Source organism: Lolium perenne, chromosome 4, assembly GCF_019359855.2.
Source record: "Lolium perenne isolate Kyuss_39 chromosome 4, Kyuss_2.0, whole genome shotgun sequence".
NCBI classification, from domain to species: domain Eukaryota; kingdom Viridiplantae; phylum Streptophyta; class Magnoliopsida; order Poales; family Poaceae; genus Lolium; species Lolium perenne.
Genome location: NC_067247.2, coordinates 239,385,982 through 239,403,014, shown reverse-complemented (window position 1 = coordinate 239,403,014; position 17,033 = coordinate 239,385,982). Strand labels below are relative to the sequence as shown.

Below are 17,033 nucleotides of genomic sequence, written 5' to 3'. Positions count from 1 at the left end.
AAACCATTCTAAAAAGGAATTACGTTGGCTCAATTGCATTGTCTCAAGTTTATTGGAAATCAAGGGACTCACACTTCTGTGATGGCCTTATGGCAATGAAAAAACACTCTTCTCATATGCTTCTTTAGGGATGACTCTGTATGGGTACGTGGTTAGGTAACACTACACTCTGAAAACAATATTAGGCCTTGTACAATATTGTGTATCACAAAAGTGATACATTAGCTATGGTGATGGAAACTTCACCGCCGAATGTGTCGTTGAGAAGAAATATAGTTGTTCACATGCTTGCATCTTGGAGTGAGACACAAGGGGATGAAGAGTTTCATTGCAATCTACATGGGATCTAGTTGAAAATTCTCCGTGGATTTCATGTACACAAGTTTGATCTAGCATGATGTGGTGATTGGTAATAATTTTTAAAAATAGAAAATGAAAATTCCATATGATAACTAAGGGTTCTGAGTGGTACCTTCATAGAGGAGTTATCCTCACTCACCACAACTCTGCAAAAATTAATTGGCATGGAAGTAAACAGTGTGTCTTTTGTCGCCATGATAAAACTATAAAACAAATATTCTTCCAGTGCCAGTTTGCTAGAAATTTATGGTCGATCATCCAAACAGCTTCTACCTTAATATCTGTGGAAATTAGCTAAATGGAGTGGATCATAGGTTTAAAATACTTATTAGGGTGAGAGCGCTTTGGCTATGTAGAAATAATAACGTTTTAATGAAAAAAAATCTTCTCTCGTGCAGGTTATCTACCGGTGTACTGCTTTGCTCAGTTCATGATAAAAATTCTTCTCTCATGCATGGGTGGAAGACACGGCAAGTGACATTTTTATCTAACATGGATGACATCGTAATCTAAGTATTGATCCTCTATCACCTTAGGCACATATACATATGGTAATTTCTTGTATTACACCTTCTTTAGTTCTCTTTTGCTACTTTCGATGTAGAGACTTTGGATGTTGACCGGTTGTGTACATCTCTGTTATGCAATATCGGGTTTAGTGCTTAAGCCTTTCAATTAATAAAGCGCCCTTTATTAGGAAAAACCCCTCTCATATAATCACTGGACCACTAATGTCCCAATTAATTGTAGCATTCTATTTTCACATGGGCCAAAAATGTTAGTGAACTTAGAAAAAAATCGTACTTCAAGATTTTTAAAATACTGTTGGTGTGTTTTCATGTTTGACTTTTCCAATTTACGGGTCTCATCTTTAGCGATGATTGCTACTCTTATTTAGTAGTCCTTTGGAGCCTTACCACGAGCTTTCCTCACCTCCGGTTATGGAGGGGTAGATGGCGGAGCTCCTTCGGCTCGCGCCAGCCATCACTAAGTGGTTTAGGAACATATTTGTATTCTTTATTAACTTGTGCGTTCTTTGTACTACTGCTCCCTTCGGTTTAAAATAATTGCTTAAAAATGGATGTGTTAGACATATTTTAGTGTGCAGATGCATCTATTTTGGGGCAACTGTTTTAAATGGGAGGGAATACTATGAATGATTAGCAATACATCGGTGAGCTTTTTGGAGAAAGAAAGGTGTCACTAGCTGCTCCTAGTCATGTGGATACACCGTGGTTGTTTGGTTTCCAACAAAAAAAATTCAAGCCAAAGGTTCACAAATGCGACAACCATAAAAGTTAAAAGTACGGCAAAAAATTTGGATATTGGGCGTCATAATGTGCGGCCGAGAAATTGGGTGCCACAGTGTGTTAGAAAATAACTCTATGGTGGCATAATGAAGTGTAGCTGTAATAAAGTGTGGCAAAATCCAACACATATCAAACTGTTAAACTCTCGCTTAATAAAATATAGCCGGGCGAAACAACCCTAGACATGGGACCCGTCTTGTCATTTTGAGAAAAATAATAAAATAGGGCAGAGAAATTGGTAAAGTGTGGGAAGAGGGTAGATGTTGTCATAATGTTTGCAACTAGGAGGTAAAAGGTGAGTTTACTAATAGCATCTAGATACATCTAAATTTTGTCAAAATTTGGATGTATCTAGACACTAAATAGCATCTAGGTAAATCTAAATTTTAATAAATTTCAAACAACATTTATGAGGGCTAAATAGAATCTAGATAACTTTAAATTTTAAAGACAATTTCTATGGAATGGATGGATTAATAACGTTGATCTCTTCAGAGTCAGACAGTACCGCATATACAGAGAGGACAGCTAGCTAGCGCAGTAGGCTATCTACTCCCCTCTCTGCACGCTGATAACGTGATCCACGGCCATAGCCGGCGGCCTAACAAACCGAGTCGCCGAACAACTGATGGCGGGCGCACGTCCCTACACGATACGCCGACCGAGCTCCATTTACGACGATGACTCTCTTCTTTGGCACGCACGATGAGGCTGGTGCTACTTGCTAGCTAGCAGAGCTAGATGTCGAATTGTTGATCCAGCAAGATCTTAACGACGAATCATACAGGAATGAGTAACGCATCCCCTACCTCCAGCTCTCGTCCTAGTATTGAAATCGACATCAACTTCGGAACCAGTAATTTATCGCAAGTCCTTCTTCCGGTCCTAAATACTTTTCACAGACTAAATGAATCTAGACAGATTTTACCCTATTTTTTTTTTAACCTGAGTCTCCGATAAGTATTTAGAGCTAATATACTATGTCCTCGGACAGAGAGGATGTCAAATGCTTGGACTTGGAGGAGAAATAGGGAAAACACATGTATCTAGAAATGCAAGTTATTTTGTAATTTCTAGTAGTACAAAATATGGCCACAAAATTTACAAAATGAATTACCAGTAGGACTTTGGCAGAATCCCGCTTGACACATCACCGAGCACTATTGGTTACATGATTAGCCGTACGGACATGCTAAACAGAACTTATCCAATAAACTGTCACAAGCCAAAACAACCAACATATAAAAGTTCTCATAAATTCTAAGGGAAATCCCTTTAAGCAGACACCTAGAATTTCTTCATATAATTCCCACTACAATCTAAGGAGTCTACATGAAAGAATTTATATTACATAATCCTCTGAAAAACGCTTCGAGTCCAAAAAGTGAAATGTTCGAACTGCCTCCGTAGATGGGGCAGGAACGTGCGTCCAGACGGATATACGCTGAATCTGACGGCCGGAAGGACATATGGATCGACGGATGCCTGACGCTGACATGCATCACATGCCCATGCCCACAATGATCCGCTCCCACATGGCCTCTCTCCCTCCTCTCTCTCTTCACGATACATAAAACCACCACCAGCAACATTCCTCTGGAACTCGATCCATCCAGCCACAGCCCACGCAAGTACAGAGCACAACTGAAAAAAAGCAAGCTCTGCCGTGATACGTAACTCTCTCCTAGTGTTTCAGAGTTCTTGCCATTCCGGCGTGCTCACGGTTCTGTCATCCAAGTCCGAGGTGGTGGCGATGATGCCTTGAACCGGAGCTTCCCTTTAATTCCTGTACCGTCAGGGTTCGGTAATGCCAGCGAGAATGCTGCGGACTGTACCCCAGGAAGCGACGGAGTTCAACCAGAGGATGGGGTGCATGGCCGGCGTGTTCCAGATCTTCGACCGCCGCCATGGCCTTCTCACGGCGAGACGACGCGGTGGTGGTGATCAGGGAGCCAGGGGCACGGCGCCTCCAGGTCCAGGTACGCATTGCTCTTTGCAATTCAGCTTCTCCGGGTGTTTCTTCTCGACTCCAAAAGATGGATGCTTCTGTTAAAGTCGAACAGGCTGTTAGGACTCGGGGACTAACAGAATTGCGCCATGGAATGCTGAACAGTATTAGCAGGCAGCAGATGCTATAGTAAAATGAGATCAAAGATGTAGTACCATTCTTGGGAGTTACATGATCGACAGATCAAGAAACTGTCACAAGGATGCCAAATAGCATAGCATAAAAGCTGAAGGAATGATATAAAGTAGAAGCAAATAATATCTGCATGATTAGAAAGGTAAGGAGTAGATGACTTTGTAGAAATAATATTACATGAAGCCCCACAGTGATGTACCGTTTATGCAGAAGCAAATAATACTAGTAGCAATCATTTGCATAATTCAATATACTTGTATATTGGTTGTCATCTTATATTATGGGACGAGGGAGTGGAGAAATCGTGCGATCAAACTTTGACTACTAATTCATAGTATAAGGTTAAAATAGTACGCTTTCATTTGTAACGAAAAGTATATTCTATTAACATGTGCTTACAAAAACTAATGTTCAAAGATGCATACTGCAGCCGTGTCAAAATTTCATCACAAAAAGTAACATGGCAGTATCAGTAAATTTTTAGGTGACATTCTACTTTTGCGTCTCAACAAAATCAGATCATTGCCAGTGCGTTTTTGCCTTTTTTTTACACCCCAAAATAATTTTACAATAATTTTTACTCTCTCGTTTCTTTGTCTAGGCCACGATCATCTAGGAAGCAGTGGCAACGCCTCGGTGCAAAAGTCATCTACTTCAGATATCACTCTGGTAATTTGCTAACTGTACCGTGACATAGAACTAATCCTAGCTTCTTTCTCCAGGAAGGAGGTGAATCATGCATACATTTTTAGTATGCAGTTTGGCTGCTGGAAGCAAACTAGTTTTAACATGCTATTAAATACATATGCAGGACAAAACCTTCAGCAAAAGTATGACTGATAACAGTTGTCTTTCAGTGGAATCATCAAAAGCATCCTCTTCTTCCTCAGCGTGCTCTTCGCTCTCATCCCGGGATAGCAATAAACCAGTGAAACAGGAGCTCATCGACATCAGTAAGGAGCCCTCTGTTGAGAGGCCAACAAGGAACTCACCAAGCTTGAAGTTACTCAAGATAGAGGCTGGACCCAGAAGCGCGAACACCGGTTCTGGAGACATCATGCAGGGCTCAGTCAGCCAGGACTCCCATGACCTGACTGTAAGAACCTCGGCGAAGGAGGTGACAAATGAGTTGCACAAAGATTCGCCGAGGCCATTGTTGATCTCCAAATTAAAAAATGGAACTTATGTGATTGGGGTAGATAGGAGTACCTCGGTTCCAGCCTATGGCCGCGAATCCAGCAGACCGTCGCGCTTCTCATGTGATGATCGGCAACTCCTGCGGTCAGTTGAAGCTCAGGGCAGCAAGAAGCCTTCAGCAAGGTCTCGGGAGCTCCCTAGGCTGTCCCTGGACAGTAGGAAAGAGTATATTAATCCAAGTTCACGTCCGAAGAATGTTGCTTACACAAGAACCGATGACAATCTCATTGATGCTTTGAAGCCCCAAGATTCGCCGAGCCATCGGAGGGCTAGCAGTGTCGTTGCCAAGCTCATGGGTCTGGAAGAAACTCCTCGTGCCTACGAGCCTGCAAGGTCACCAAGAACAGTCCATGACGCAGAAAATGATGGTCAGTCACAACCCCACAGGATGGTGTCCCCAGATCCCACTGTATCTCAGCTGAAGAATCAGTCTCCAGTACTGAAAACCAAGCATTTTTCAAGAATTCTCCCTAAAGCTGCCCCTTGGAGGCAGCAGGAGAGAGGTGCAACAGGATATAATGCTGAAGAGAAGCCGCCGAGTGCATCCTTCTATGCCAACATACAAACAAGGCTCAGAGATCTTAACCTGTCTGAATGCAATAAGGATTTGAGGGCTCTAAGGATACTGGGAGCATTGCACGCAGAGGACACCGCATGCCAGAGTGAAACTGATGGCGGCTCCTTGCCCATTCACAAAGCAGAAGCTGAACTGACCGCTAATTCTGAAAATTTTCAGTCACCCATTGTGATCATGAAGCCAGCAAGAGGCATCACAAAACCTGATACTCCCCCTTCCGAGCCAAAAGGCTTTGGTAAACTGCAGCACGAGCCATCTTTTACCAGAAAAAGTGAGAACATGGACAGGAAGAATATCCATTCTGGCAACGAAAGCCTGCATTCCAGGGGCAAGGAGCCTGTAAAAGACACAATCTCACCGAGGCATTCCAGTTCATTGAGCCCCAGAGTGGTGCTGAAGAAGGCTGACCCTGAAAGGATGCCTCGCCTGCCGGTTCCTCTAGTGTCTCCAAGCAAGAAATCCAATGAAGCAGTGTCCCCAAGAGGCAGACAAAGATCAAAGCTTGTACCAGCAAAAAATATCTGCAGTGACGATGAGGTGTTGCGGATTCCTGAAAGCAAAATCAGGTTGGCAAAGCAGGTTGATCTTGGTGTAATTGGCTATCCAAATACAATGGATCCCAAATCATCATTTCTCCGTCGAAACAATTCAACTTCAGCACTGAATCATGAGGTACAGATTAAATATATTACAACCTGTGAAGAACCTACCGTTCATTCTTTCATTTAAATGCTATTTCACTAATAACTGAGTGGTGACCTTTTTTCCAGAAAACTTCTACAGTTCAGTCTAGGAACAAGAAGAAGATCCATCCACTTGAGAACATCAAGAGTCCTGTATCAGTTCTTGATGGCTCGTTATATCATGACGGTTCTTCCCCTTCACTGAGGAGGATCTCAGATTCCTTCAAAGGTAAGCGCTTGAGCTGACCAACATTCTTCCACATACATTTGCAACTGTTAGTTAGTTGTACTTGTTTGGTTTCCATCAAATCAGGAAGCCCATGCTGCTAGTTATAGCCTTATAGGGCAAACATACTTAGCTGTAAGCACATCTGCCAATCGTAGTGGCAGGCAACCAGTAATCAATGAGACCAAGATACTGTGGTCCTTGAGCTAGGAAGGATCACAGTAATTTGACAGTTGCAGAGACACATCCTAGTGTTTGCTTGTGCCAACTAATTCAAGAGTAGATGAGCCTACAGTTGTTGTCCATGCCTGGTCCTAACATCTTTATGAAGTTCCAAACATGTTGCACATTCTATGCTCGAACATGATACATTTTTTTTTATTGTGGATGAGCATGTGAGATACGGGCGCATATTATGTGACAATAGGCTAAGTTTTGGTATATATATGATATTTGAAAATTATGTGGATAATTATATCACACTTACAAGTTTGTACTTTGTAGAAATTCTCAGCTATAGCTAAGGTGTTATCCATGCAAAATTTCAAGAATCAACTCAACCATGTTTGTGAAAAGGACATATACAATGCCCTATATGGCCCTAACTTGGATCCTTTTTGGAAGGTTCAATTAAAATGTTTCGAGAACACCAACATGTGATTTTCATTTGCATGAAATTTGCAACAAGAAAAATAGATAATATATAAGAACTTATAGCTTATTTTCACAGCATATGCCCCCACATATACCTACCTTGCTTTCTTAAAGCTGAACTAGATGGCCCTAACTTGGATCCTTTTTTCTTCACTTCTTCAGATGGTGAGACACATACTTCTGATGAGTGTTTGAATTTAACAAGCCTCCCTGACACGCCATCGTCGAAGACAAGCAGTGAGGACAAGCAGATAAAGCCAGAAAACATGAAAGCCCTCATCCAAAAGCTTGAGCTCCTACAATTTTTGAGTGATGAAACTCTGAAGACTAATTCACTTTTGTCATCAGTTACTCCCAACAAGGATCAACAGTACATATATGATATAATTTATGCGTCGGGTCTCCTACACAATGAACTAAGTTTGAATACTATCCCCTGTCAGCTGTGGGCAGCCAGTTACTCAATTAATCCAGAGCTTTTCCTTATCCTTGAGCAAGCAAAACCAGACACCGGAAAGCTTCACCGTATGTTCATTTTCGACCTTGCAAATGAACTCATCACCAAGAAAATGGATATGAACCAAACGAGTCGATCAGCACAGTTTCTTCCAACCAAGAAGTTAAGTGGGTGGCAAATTTTTAAGGACTTGTGTGCAGAGATCGATGGTCTGCTGTCCACGGCCTCCATGATAAGATGCTCTGAGGAGGAAGAAGATTGGAGCTTGCTAGCTGCGGATGCGTCATCTGGAATGAAAGATTGGAAGACTTTTGACAGTGAGCTACTAGAGATTGTTTTGGATATTGAAAGATCCATCTTTAAGGATCTTATTGATGAGGTGATAAGTGAGGGAGCCAGTGGAAAGGTGCAACATAGGCAACGGAAGCTAAGGAGGCATCTGTCTTTCATTAGCATATAGGCTGAAAAATCTTGTAACCTTGCTGTTTCTGAAGAAGTATAGCTAACTTTGTAATGCTGTAAAGGTTGCCAAAGAATAAATAGGCTGCAGGAGTTTGTATAAATTGTTCCTGAATAAACTATCAATAGCTCTGCAATCTCGACAAAAGAAGTACGTAACTGAAGAAAAAAAAAGTTTTATCATAAATGTTTCTCTCGTCAGGTGCAGACATCATTTTTCACCTTACTATCCGTTACTGCTTGTTTCAGAATATGATCAGTAGAAGCCTCTGTTTAGTTAGATAAAAATGATAATGGAACAATAATTGAAACCACCTGGCATTATCAATTTGTCATCGATACAAGCATCTCACACTATTGCGGATAACATGTGATTTCGCTGCCATAGTGGATTAGTAATGAGTTTGGCTGGGGCCAAAGTTTGCCCCCATCCTCCATTTCATTATTATAAGATGCTAAAGCAAATTGGATTTAACTATTCCCTCCGGCCATAAATACTTGTCGCAAGTGAACCTAGACAGATTTTAATCTACATTTTGCTTAAACCTGTGACAAGTATTTAGGGCCGGAGGGAGTATTAAAAATATACTTGGTCCAAAGGACCATCAACTTCTAGCCTCTATAGCATGACATGTGCTGTGCTGTAGCTCCCCACAGTTTTCATATGGCCCTTGCATCGTCCCAGAACTTGACGAGATACTACTCATCAGGCACCTGGAGGTGGAAATGCTCATAAATTTAATTCCCCACAGACCATAGGTTACAGTTTGCTTTGGTAACCTCAATTAAATATCATTAAGAAAATTCCCCAAAAATAGGAGGCATGAAAATGTAAGCTGTCTGCCGGGATGAGGGGGCCGGGAGGCATGACCTTTCTGGCTTTCTTTGAGAAATTACCCTCTGGTTCGAATGTAGAACAGTTCTCAACACCAACAAATGAATCCAAAATATTGGGAAGGAAACTGAGCAGGGGCGGAATTGAAATGCAGACCTGTGTCCTTTGGTTTCGCCGACGACGCTCGGCTCCAGGCTCCCGCGAACGCGAAGTGGCCGACGCGATCTGCGAGTCAGACAGTCGACAGGCCGTCCATGGCCGGAAACCTGGAGAACATCCTACTCATCTACAAAGTCTACAGGCTGCAGCGACCGAAGCCTGGGGAAGAGGAGAATCCTATGCGCCGACCAGGTCGGCACTTGCACCGCGCCGCACACCCCCGAGCGCGGTGTGGGCCGGCCCGGTAAGGCGCTAGGCTTTGGCATTTTTCTGTTTCTTTGTTTTTTTCCTGATTCTTTTCTGATTCTTTTTCATTTCTTTTTCTGTTCTCTTTTTTTCGCAAGATTCGAAGAATGTTAAGATTTTAAAAATTTGCAGATTTTTAAAATGTTTAAATTTATAATTTTTTATATTTGAAAATGGTCAACTTCAGAAAATGTTCAAATTTAAATAATTCAAACTCTAAATTTTAGCAAAATTTTAAAAAGGTCAACTTTAGAAATTGTTTAAATTTTAAAATGTTAATTTTGAAATTGTTTTGAAGTATAATGTTTAGATTTTTAAATTTTGTTTCAATTCATAAATGTTCATATTTAAAAAAACAAGTGAAACAAGGAAAATATTAACAGAAAAATAGGAAAAAATAGAAAAATAAAGAAAGAAAAGAATCATACCAATGGGTTGCGTCCAGCAAACCCGACCTGGTATGCGGCGCCCAGCAGGCGCCGATTAGGTCGGTGTAAAGCGGCTCCCTAGAGAAGATACCAGGTGAGATTTTTTTTGAGGGGTCTTGACACGTGAGATGGGAACAACCGGGTCAATGCAAGCCAAGATCTTGTATGGCCAGACCATTATTGGGCCACAGGGAGGCTGCCACCAGTCCCTAAAACAGCTAAAATACACTTAAGCAAAGCTCCTTAAAACCAATTCCTACATTTTTCCTCAAAACTACACTTTTTTAAGAACCTTCTAAAGAGATTCTCCAGTACAGTACCTAAAATTTGACTCCCTACAACACCTTTATGATATCTCCAGAAACAAAAATCTTTAGCGAGAGGCGAAAAAATTGTGAGTTTGTTTTGCCTCACCTCCAGCGACACCCCTATAACGCACTACATATTTCCTTTTTTCATTAGATTGGTATATGGGACCTAGCTTTCTTTCTCAATCTCCTTCTCTCTCTCTAGCTTCTCTGGCCATCCTACTCCAATTTTTGATGTTGTCTTATATATTTCTGCAAATCTTCCCTCCCAGTGATGGTCAGTCGGCAAGGCCACATACGCCGTTGTGCTCTCGAGCTTGATGCCGCTATATTTGAATTTGAGTTAACTCTCAAGAAACTAAGCTTAAGTACATCGAAAACTGTCTTTGGCTCCTAAACACCAGTGATCCCTTCATTAAAAAAACATATTTATAAGATTAAAAGACCTGGAAAAACACAGACATAATCAATGGTGTAAACTACAAGCATGGAAACTAGCAACGTGAAATTCTATGTATTCTGGCTACACAAAGATGACAAAAATGTGATATATTTGGAGATTTGAAAATAAGCATACTCAGATCAACAAACTTGTCATTTTTTTGTAGCTCGGAATAGAAATATTTGAAATTGATACTTTGCACATTTGTGGATACATCATTCGCTACATCCTGATTTTTTTCATTAAAAATATTCAGAAATATATTTTTGAATCTTTTAAAACAATAGGATCGCTGAAGCTCGGGAGCCGAAAATCTCCACTCATGTTGAAAATTCAAGTTTTGTTTCGATAGCTTTAGCTTTACTATGATTAGGTTCTAGATGGCTATGTTGCTTTGTTTCTATTTAATTTGATTCAATCACATCTTAAGTATAGTAAAGGTAATTTGGTAAACTAGACATTTCAAATAGTTGCCATGTTTGATGATTTTTAAATGAACATGTCACCATTTTTATTTTACATTTGACTCATTTGGTCTATATGAATCATATGATCCATATGCATGTTTATATTTGATAGGTTTATATTATGCTTAGGTCTAGATGTTTTATGGTAAAACTTTGATATGTTTTTATAAGCAAAGATTTTCACAAACATCACATACGTTTCAATCGATGTAGATAAATTGTTAAAGGATATTAAATACATCATGGATACAATAAAATATAACCGTCTCTTTGATTGCCTCTAGTGCATATTTTAAACACTCTCATCCACCCCACTACGATCTTTGTGAGGGATACTTGGTGCTTTGATATATTTCCATGTGAATTTTTTCAAGGGTTCAAAAACTAAGTGACGGCCAAATAGTTATACTTTCTTAGGGTGTGTGCCTCTAGTCTAGGTGTTAGTTGGAAGTCTTCAGTCTTTTAAAGGACCCTAGAAAATTGTGGACTGGAGATCGCCTAATTTGTGTGAAGGTGTACATGTAGCGTTTTAATTAGCATGGATTTGGTGTCCTAGCTCAAGAGGCATAAGTGGACCTTTGTGGCCGAGGATTTTGTAACCTTGGGACTTTGTGTATAAACATGTCCAACCAAGGTCATAAGATGGCGTCAACTATCCAAACCTCAATTCCACGTCTACATCCTACGGTCCCTTCAACGCGTATCTTTTATTTCTGTAATTTACTCTTCAGAAAGTGTATTTTTGTAGAATTACATCCTAGGGTGTTCTTAGGCAATTTGTTGATAGTCAATATGTTCAAACTGAAATGTTTCACTAAAATTCTACAATGCTTCGTTATTCAACTATCCACCTATATTTTTCCTTTTTACCTTTTTAGTTATCCATTGCTCCACAAAGATGCACACTTTTAGTTTCTAGTGGCCACTCGTAGCTCTCCTTCGCCACACCAACAACAACAAGAAGAAAAATAATTCTTAGAATGGTGATGTTGCTTGACGTAGTCCTAAGCATCACGGAGGGATCGACACATATTTCACACTGGAGTAAGTGCTTACTTCTTTGTGGCCACCTACTTAGTTAATAATTCATTCCTTGTTTTTGTAGTAAACAAACTATTCTTCACAACCATTCTTTTCTTCGTTACATCTTCCATGTCTTTGTGATGTCATAACAGTGTGATTGCCCAGAAATAATCAAGCAAAAGGACAGTAGCATATTGTACCTAGAACCAAGAAAATTAATAGTCATAGTGATTTTGCCATAAGATCTTTCTCGGTAATCAACATGGGCCATAGAAAAGTGAGGTAATTAAAGGGGTGTTTGGTTATGTTAGACTACCATTTGTCACGGTATCGTGCCATATCTCCTAATCCTCTAAATTAAGGAGAATCAATATTATTGTGATTTCTTATTTATGGGTAAGATTGTAATGTTTATCTATATTATATTAACATGCAATGGAAAGGCCTAATTCGTGGTCTATTCCCCCAAAACTTTCATGGTATCAGCCTACGATCGTTCCTGATCGCCTCCACTCACCCTCCTCTCTCCCCAGCCACCGCCCAACCTAAACCCTAGCCGCCGACTTCTCCTCTCCCTCCCATGGCGCCCTCCGAGCCCGAGGTTCACCCCAACGCCCAGCTGTGGGCACAAGCCACTGCTATACAAAACATTTGTCAAATTGGCAAGGCAAAGTTTGATAGCTTCGTATGTATTTACTTTTTTACCATACTTTAGAATTACCACACTTTATTATTATTCGTATGTTTCACTTGTCAAAGGGTAATTTTTTTGACAACTTTTGCCACACTTTGTGGCTCTCAAATTCTTAGCCACCACTTTTATGGCTGGCACATTTGCTAAACTTACGCTTGGCAATTCGGAACGGAGGTAGCAGCAGTATTTGTGAACTTTCCAAATTGAGATGATTTTAGCGAAGGAAGTTCCGATTTTTGTGGGAATCGGATGGTGTGTGCAATTCAAATGCAAATTACTTTCTAGGAATTTTAATTACCTTCCCGGTTTCCGGGTGACTCATTGCCAGCTATACACCAGCCCGGCAGGCCCAAACCCAAGTTACCAAGCGAGACTCCGCCCAGCAGTCAACCACACGGCCGGGTTTCCTCGTACACAGAGGTCGACTCCAACCCGGCCCTCCGCCGAGTCCAAGTCACCCACACGTCCGGGCCCGCCCGTCAGCGGCACGTGGTCGAACACCGCGGACGGAAAGCGAAGAGAAAACACAGCAGAGGTCGGATACAACAAAACCCTGGCGTGGGCCAATTTAAACCCCCTCCTGGCCCGCCGTCCTCTGTCCCGCACACAAATCGATCCCCTGTTCCTCGCATTAACTAAACTATTTCGCCGCGCCGCCTCCTCGGTTTCCGCCCCCGCCGGTGACGTCGTCTCGCGGCGGCGCCGGCGAATCTAGATTCCCAATCGCAAGGTACCGTCTCCCCCGCCGTCCTTTTCTCCCTTCAATCTATCGTCCATACGCGATTGTGGCGTCGATCTCCTCCGGCAGTGGTTTCGCTGCTGATCCGTACCTCGGGTAGATTTGTCGGGGGAGGCGTTCGGCGATTTTGCGGCGGCGCGGTTTGCTGCCTCTGCGCAGATTTTAGGTTTTCTCTTGCTATATAAGATTTCGATACTCACTTCTAGACCCCTAGAGCCTAGGCCTGTCGTAATTTTCCTACTTGTCTGTTACCGTCGAAAACTTACCTGTCTCGGCTTGTCATCGATTTGCACTGTTATTATTATGGTTTAGATTTAGATGCCTCGTTCATGCCACCGCCCTTTTTGGCTACGATTCTCAGGCTGGATTGAAATTCTAGTCCTCCTTTTCTTTGTTATTGCTATGGCCACTGTGTAATTTCCGAAAGCCGCATTTGGATTTGTACGTCTTTTGATGTATCGGTTTTATACCAGATCGAATTTTCAGTCCTTATACTTTTAGGTTTTCCTCTTATTTCTCGTCTGCCTTTTTAACTTTTCTCTTTACCAATAAAATTAAATTGCTACCTTACCATATTCATCTAATATTCCTTTCAATTTATATCCACTATTAATTTATATAAATTTCCTTGCAGCAATGGCGATGCAGGAAACAGCACACAGTGCCCAAGTGGTATTTCTCTCTCTCCCATGAACAGCCCATCACACCTACCAAAAACATTACCAGTGTCGATTGACGTATTTTCTCGTGCAGGTCGGCTCTGTATTTGTCAACCAATATTACAATCTTCTGAACGGGTCCCCAGATCAGGTGCACAAGTTTTACAAAGACGCCAGCACGATTGGCTGGGCAGGTTCTGATGGAGTCATGGAATATGCAACCACAATGCCTGTAAGTTTTCTACCACGGCAATTGGCTGCTACAGCTCGTTCAGCTTTAACCTCGGCCACATGTCCTTATCTCCACCTCTCCTGTGTTTGAACAGGAGATTAACAAGAAAATCATGTCCATGGACTTCAGCAACTACTTGACCAAGATCGACAATGCAGATTCAGTGCTGTCTATCAATGGCAGTGCCCTCGTTGTGGTTACTGGATCCTTCACGTCCGTCTCTGATGATGTCTGCCAAAGATTTACGCAGACCTTCCTCCTTGCGCCTCAAGAAACTGGTGGCTACTTTGTTCTCAATGATATATTAAGGTTCTTGTCAGAGAGCAATCAAGAAGATGGAGGCAGTCACAAGGATGAGTCTGCTGCTCTATCAGGTTAATTATCTTTTGTATTTGTTATATAAATTATATCTGTAATCTTATGTGCGCTGACATTTTCAACACTAGCAGATACTACTCCGGCTGCGGTGGAGGAGCCTCTGACCACTGACCCTGTGGTTACTGTTGCTTCTGGGGAATTTCTGAACCCCACTGTTGACAGCACAACTGTTGAAAATAACCCCACTGTTAATGGCACAACTGTCGAAAACAACCTCACTGTTAAATCACCTGTGAAAGTTATTACCAAAGAGGATGCGAAAAAGCCCCCTGTTGCTCCTTCTCCTCCTCCAGCTCAGAAAGATGTTCCCAAAAAGCATCCTGTTACTGCTTCTGCTGCTCCTCCTGCTCAGAAGGATGCCGTGAAGAAAACCTATGCATCAATTGTAAGTTCTCTGTTTTATTTTTTTGATGTAGTCTCTTGATGCCAGGCTCTTAATTCAATTCAATTCTAAGTGATTGGCTTACAGCTTTGTGAGCTTAACCGTACTTTTGTAAATTTCATAGTTGGTTCTTATGCATTACTGATGTGTAGGTGAAGGACAATAAGGAGGTCCCACTAGCTGTCAAGCCTAAGATTGCTAAACCTGTGTCCAAGCCTCCGACAAAGGTTGTTCAAGAAAGTGCGAAACCTCTTCAGGCTGCTGAAACCACTCCAGCTAGCACGAGTGCTGCCAAAAGCAACTCTCCTCATGATGGTTGGTTATTGATTTAGTATATGCAGTCCTTTATTGACATTAAATAGCTCTGGTAACATTGTTTTACACTGCAGAGCAAGGCTTTTCTGTTTTCGTAAGAGGTTTGCCTTCACGTTCAACTGTTAAAATGGTTGGAGAAGATTTTAAGAAATTTGGTGCAATCAAAGCAGGTGGCATCCAAGTTAGGAACAATAAGGTTAGTTAGAGTTGTTTTTTTTTGTTCCAGCTGTGCTATTTTTTCTGAAACTCTTTACCTTGCTGCTGCAGTTTGATGAATTCTGTTTTGGCTTTGTTGAGTTTGAATCTCAGCAATCTATGCAAGCAGCAATTGAGGTTTGCCCTTTCTTAAGTTTATCTTCCTAGGTTGTTGATAGAGAAGATTTAATCCTTACGTTTTATTGTGATATAGGCATCTCCGATTTTTATTGCTGAGAAAGAGGTAATCATTGAGAAGAAGCGAACCACTACGCGAGGTAACCTACCTGATTTTTGCACTTGTTGATGTGTGGGTTATTCTGTTTTGGTACTATGCTATAGGAATCTTGGATTTCCCTCTGTAATAGTGGTATGGCATGAGGTTGGAGTATTCTGGTGCTCATCTATGTTCACTCTTGCAATTTTAGTCTCACTTAGACTCATTGGTTGCTTCACTGCTTAAGAGATTTATTTATAAATTCTCCAGATCCTCTCTGGAGGTTTGTTTGCTGAGCATTTATTATGTGATATCTGACATGAATTCTTTCTTCAGTTGTGAATGGTGTCGTCATGAATGGTGGCCGCTTTCAGTATGCTCGTGGTGCACAAAATTTCAGAGGACAGGGCGGCGGCTATGCCAACGATGCAAACTATCGCAGGTGGGAGAACGATGACGGCTACCGACATCAGAACGAGTTCTCAGGTCGTGGGAGAGGGTCGCCCCATGGGAATGGTTATCACCAAAACGGGAATGGCTTCCATCAGAAAGGGAACGAGAAATATGTCCGCGTCAACAACAGTCCCAAGGAAGCACCGGTTGCTGCCCGCGTCAACAACGGTCCCAAGGAAGCACCGGCTGTTGCGCGCGTCAACAACGGTCCCAAGGAAGCACCGGCTGCTGCGCGCGTCAACAACGGTCCCAAGGAAGCACCGGCTGCTGCCCGCGTCAACAACGGTCCCAAGGAAGCACCGGCTGCTGCCCGCGACAACAACGGTCCCAAGGAATCTGCCCCTGTCAACAACGTTCCCAAGCAAACACCGGTTGCTGAAAAGTAGGGAAATCCAGTTTCCAGGGTAGCTTAGGAATAGGAGAGTTTTTTTTTGCTGTGCAAGTGTGTTTTGTTAGTGTCAATTGGTTGGTGGTGATGTGGAAATTAAATGTGTCAATCGGAACTGCGAAAATGCATCACATATCTTTTGATGTTTCCGAGGTGTGTCACCACGTTATCTCTGTCACTTAATTGTGTCGCAACAGCAGTCCGCAAAGCCGTCGCTCTGCTGTCAATTGTGTTGCAACAAAAAGTGTGCAAATATCAGCATGAGCAAATGGAAGTATCAAAGTTTCCATTAGAATTGTGTTGCAACAAAAAGTGTGCAATTATCAGCACGAGCAAATGGAAGTATCAAAATTTCCATTAGAATTGTGTTGCAACAAAAAGTGTGCAATTATCAGCATGCGTAAATT

The 17,033-nt window shown here is 41.8% G+C and overlaps 2 protein-coding genes across 2 annotated transcripts; both read left to right on the top strand.

Moving 5' to 3' along the window:
- Positions 1-3,477: 3,477 nt before the first annotated feature.
- LOC127332499 (protein LONGIFOLIA 2) lies at positions 3,478-8,217 on the top strand. The gene is made up of 5 exons (XM_051358802.2): positions 3,478-3,649; positions 4,415-4,482; positions 4,625-6,259; positions 6,358-6,499; positions 7,313-8,217. Exons 1-5 carry the CDS (start codon positions 3,478-3,480, stop codon positions 8,065-8,067), a joined length of 2,772 nt encoding a protein of 923 aa, XP_051214762.1. The 3' UTR covers positions 8,068-8,217.
- A 5,028-nt stretch (positions 8,218-13,245) lies between these two features.
- On the top strand, positions 13,246-16,775 carry LOC127332501 (nuclear transport factor 2). Its single transcript, XM_051358803.2, has 10 exons — positions 13,246-13,398; positions 14,042-14,079; positions 14,161-14,298; positions 14,393-14,672; positions 14,748-15,061; positions 15,211-15,373; positions 15,448-15,569; positions 15,641-15,706; positions 15,783-15,846; positions 16,122-16,775. The coding sequence occupies exons 2-10, from the start codon at positions 14,044-14,046 to the stop codon at positions 16,622-16,624; spliced, it is 1,686 nt and encodes a 561-aa protein (XP_051214763.1). The 5' UTR covers positions 13,246-13,398; positions 14,042-14,043; the 3' UTR covers positions 16,625-16,775.
- Positions 16,776-17,033: the final 258 nt, after the last annotated feature.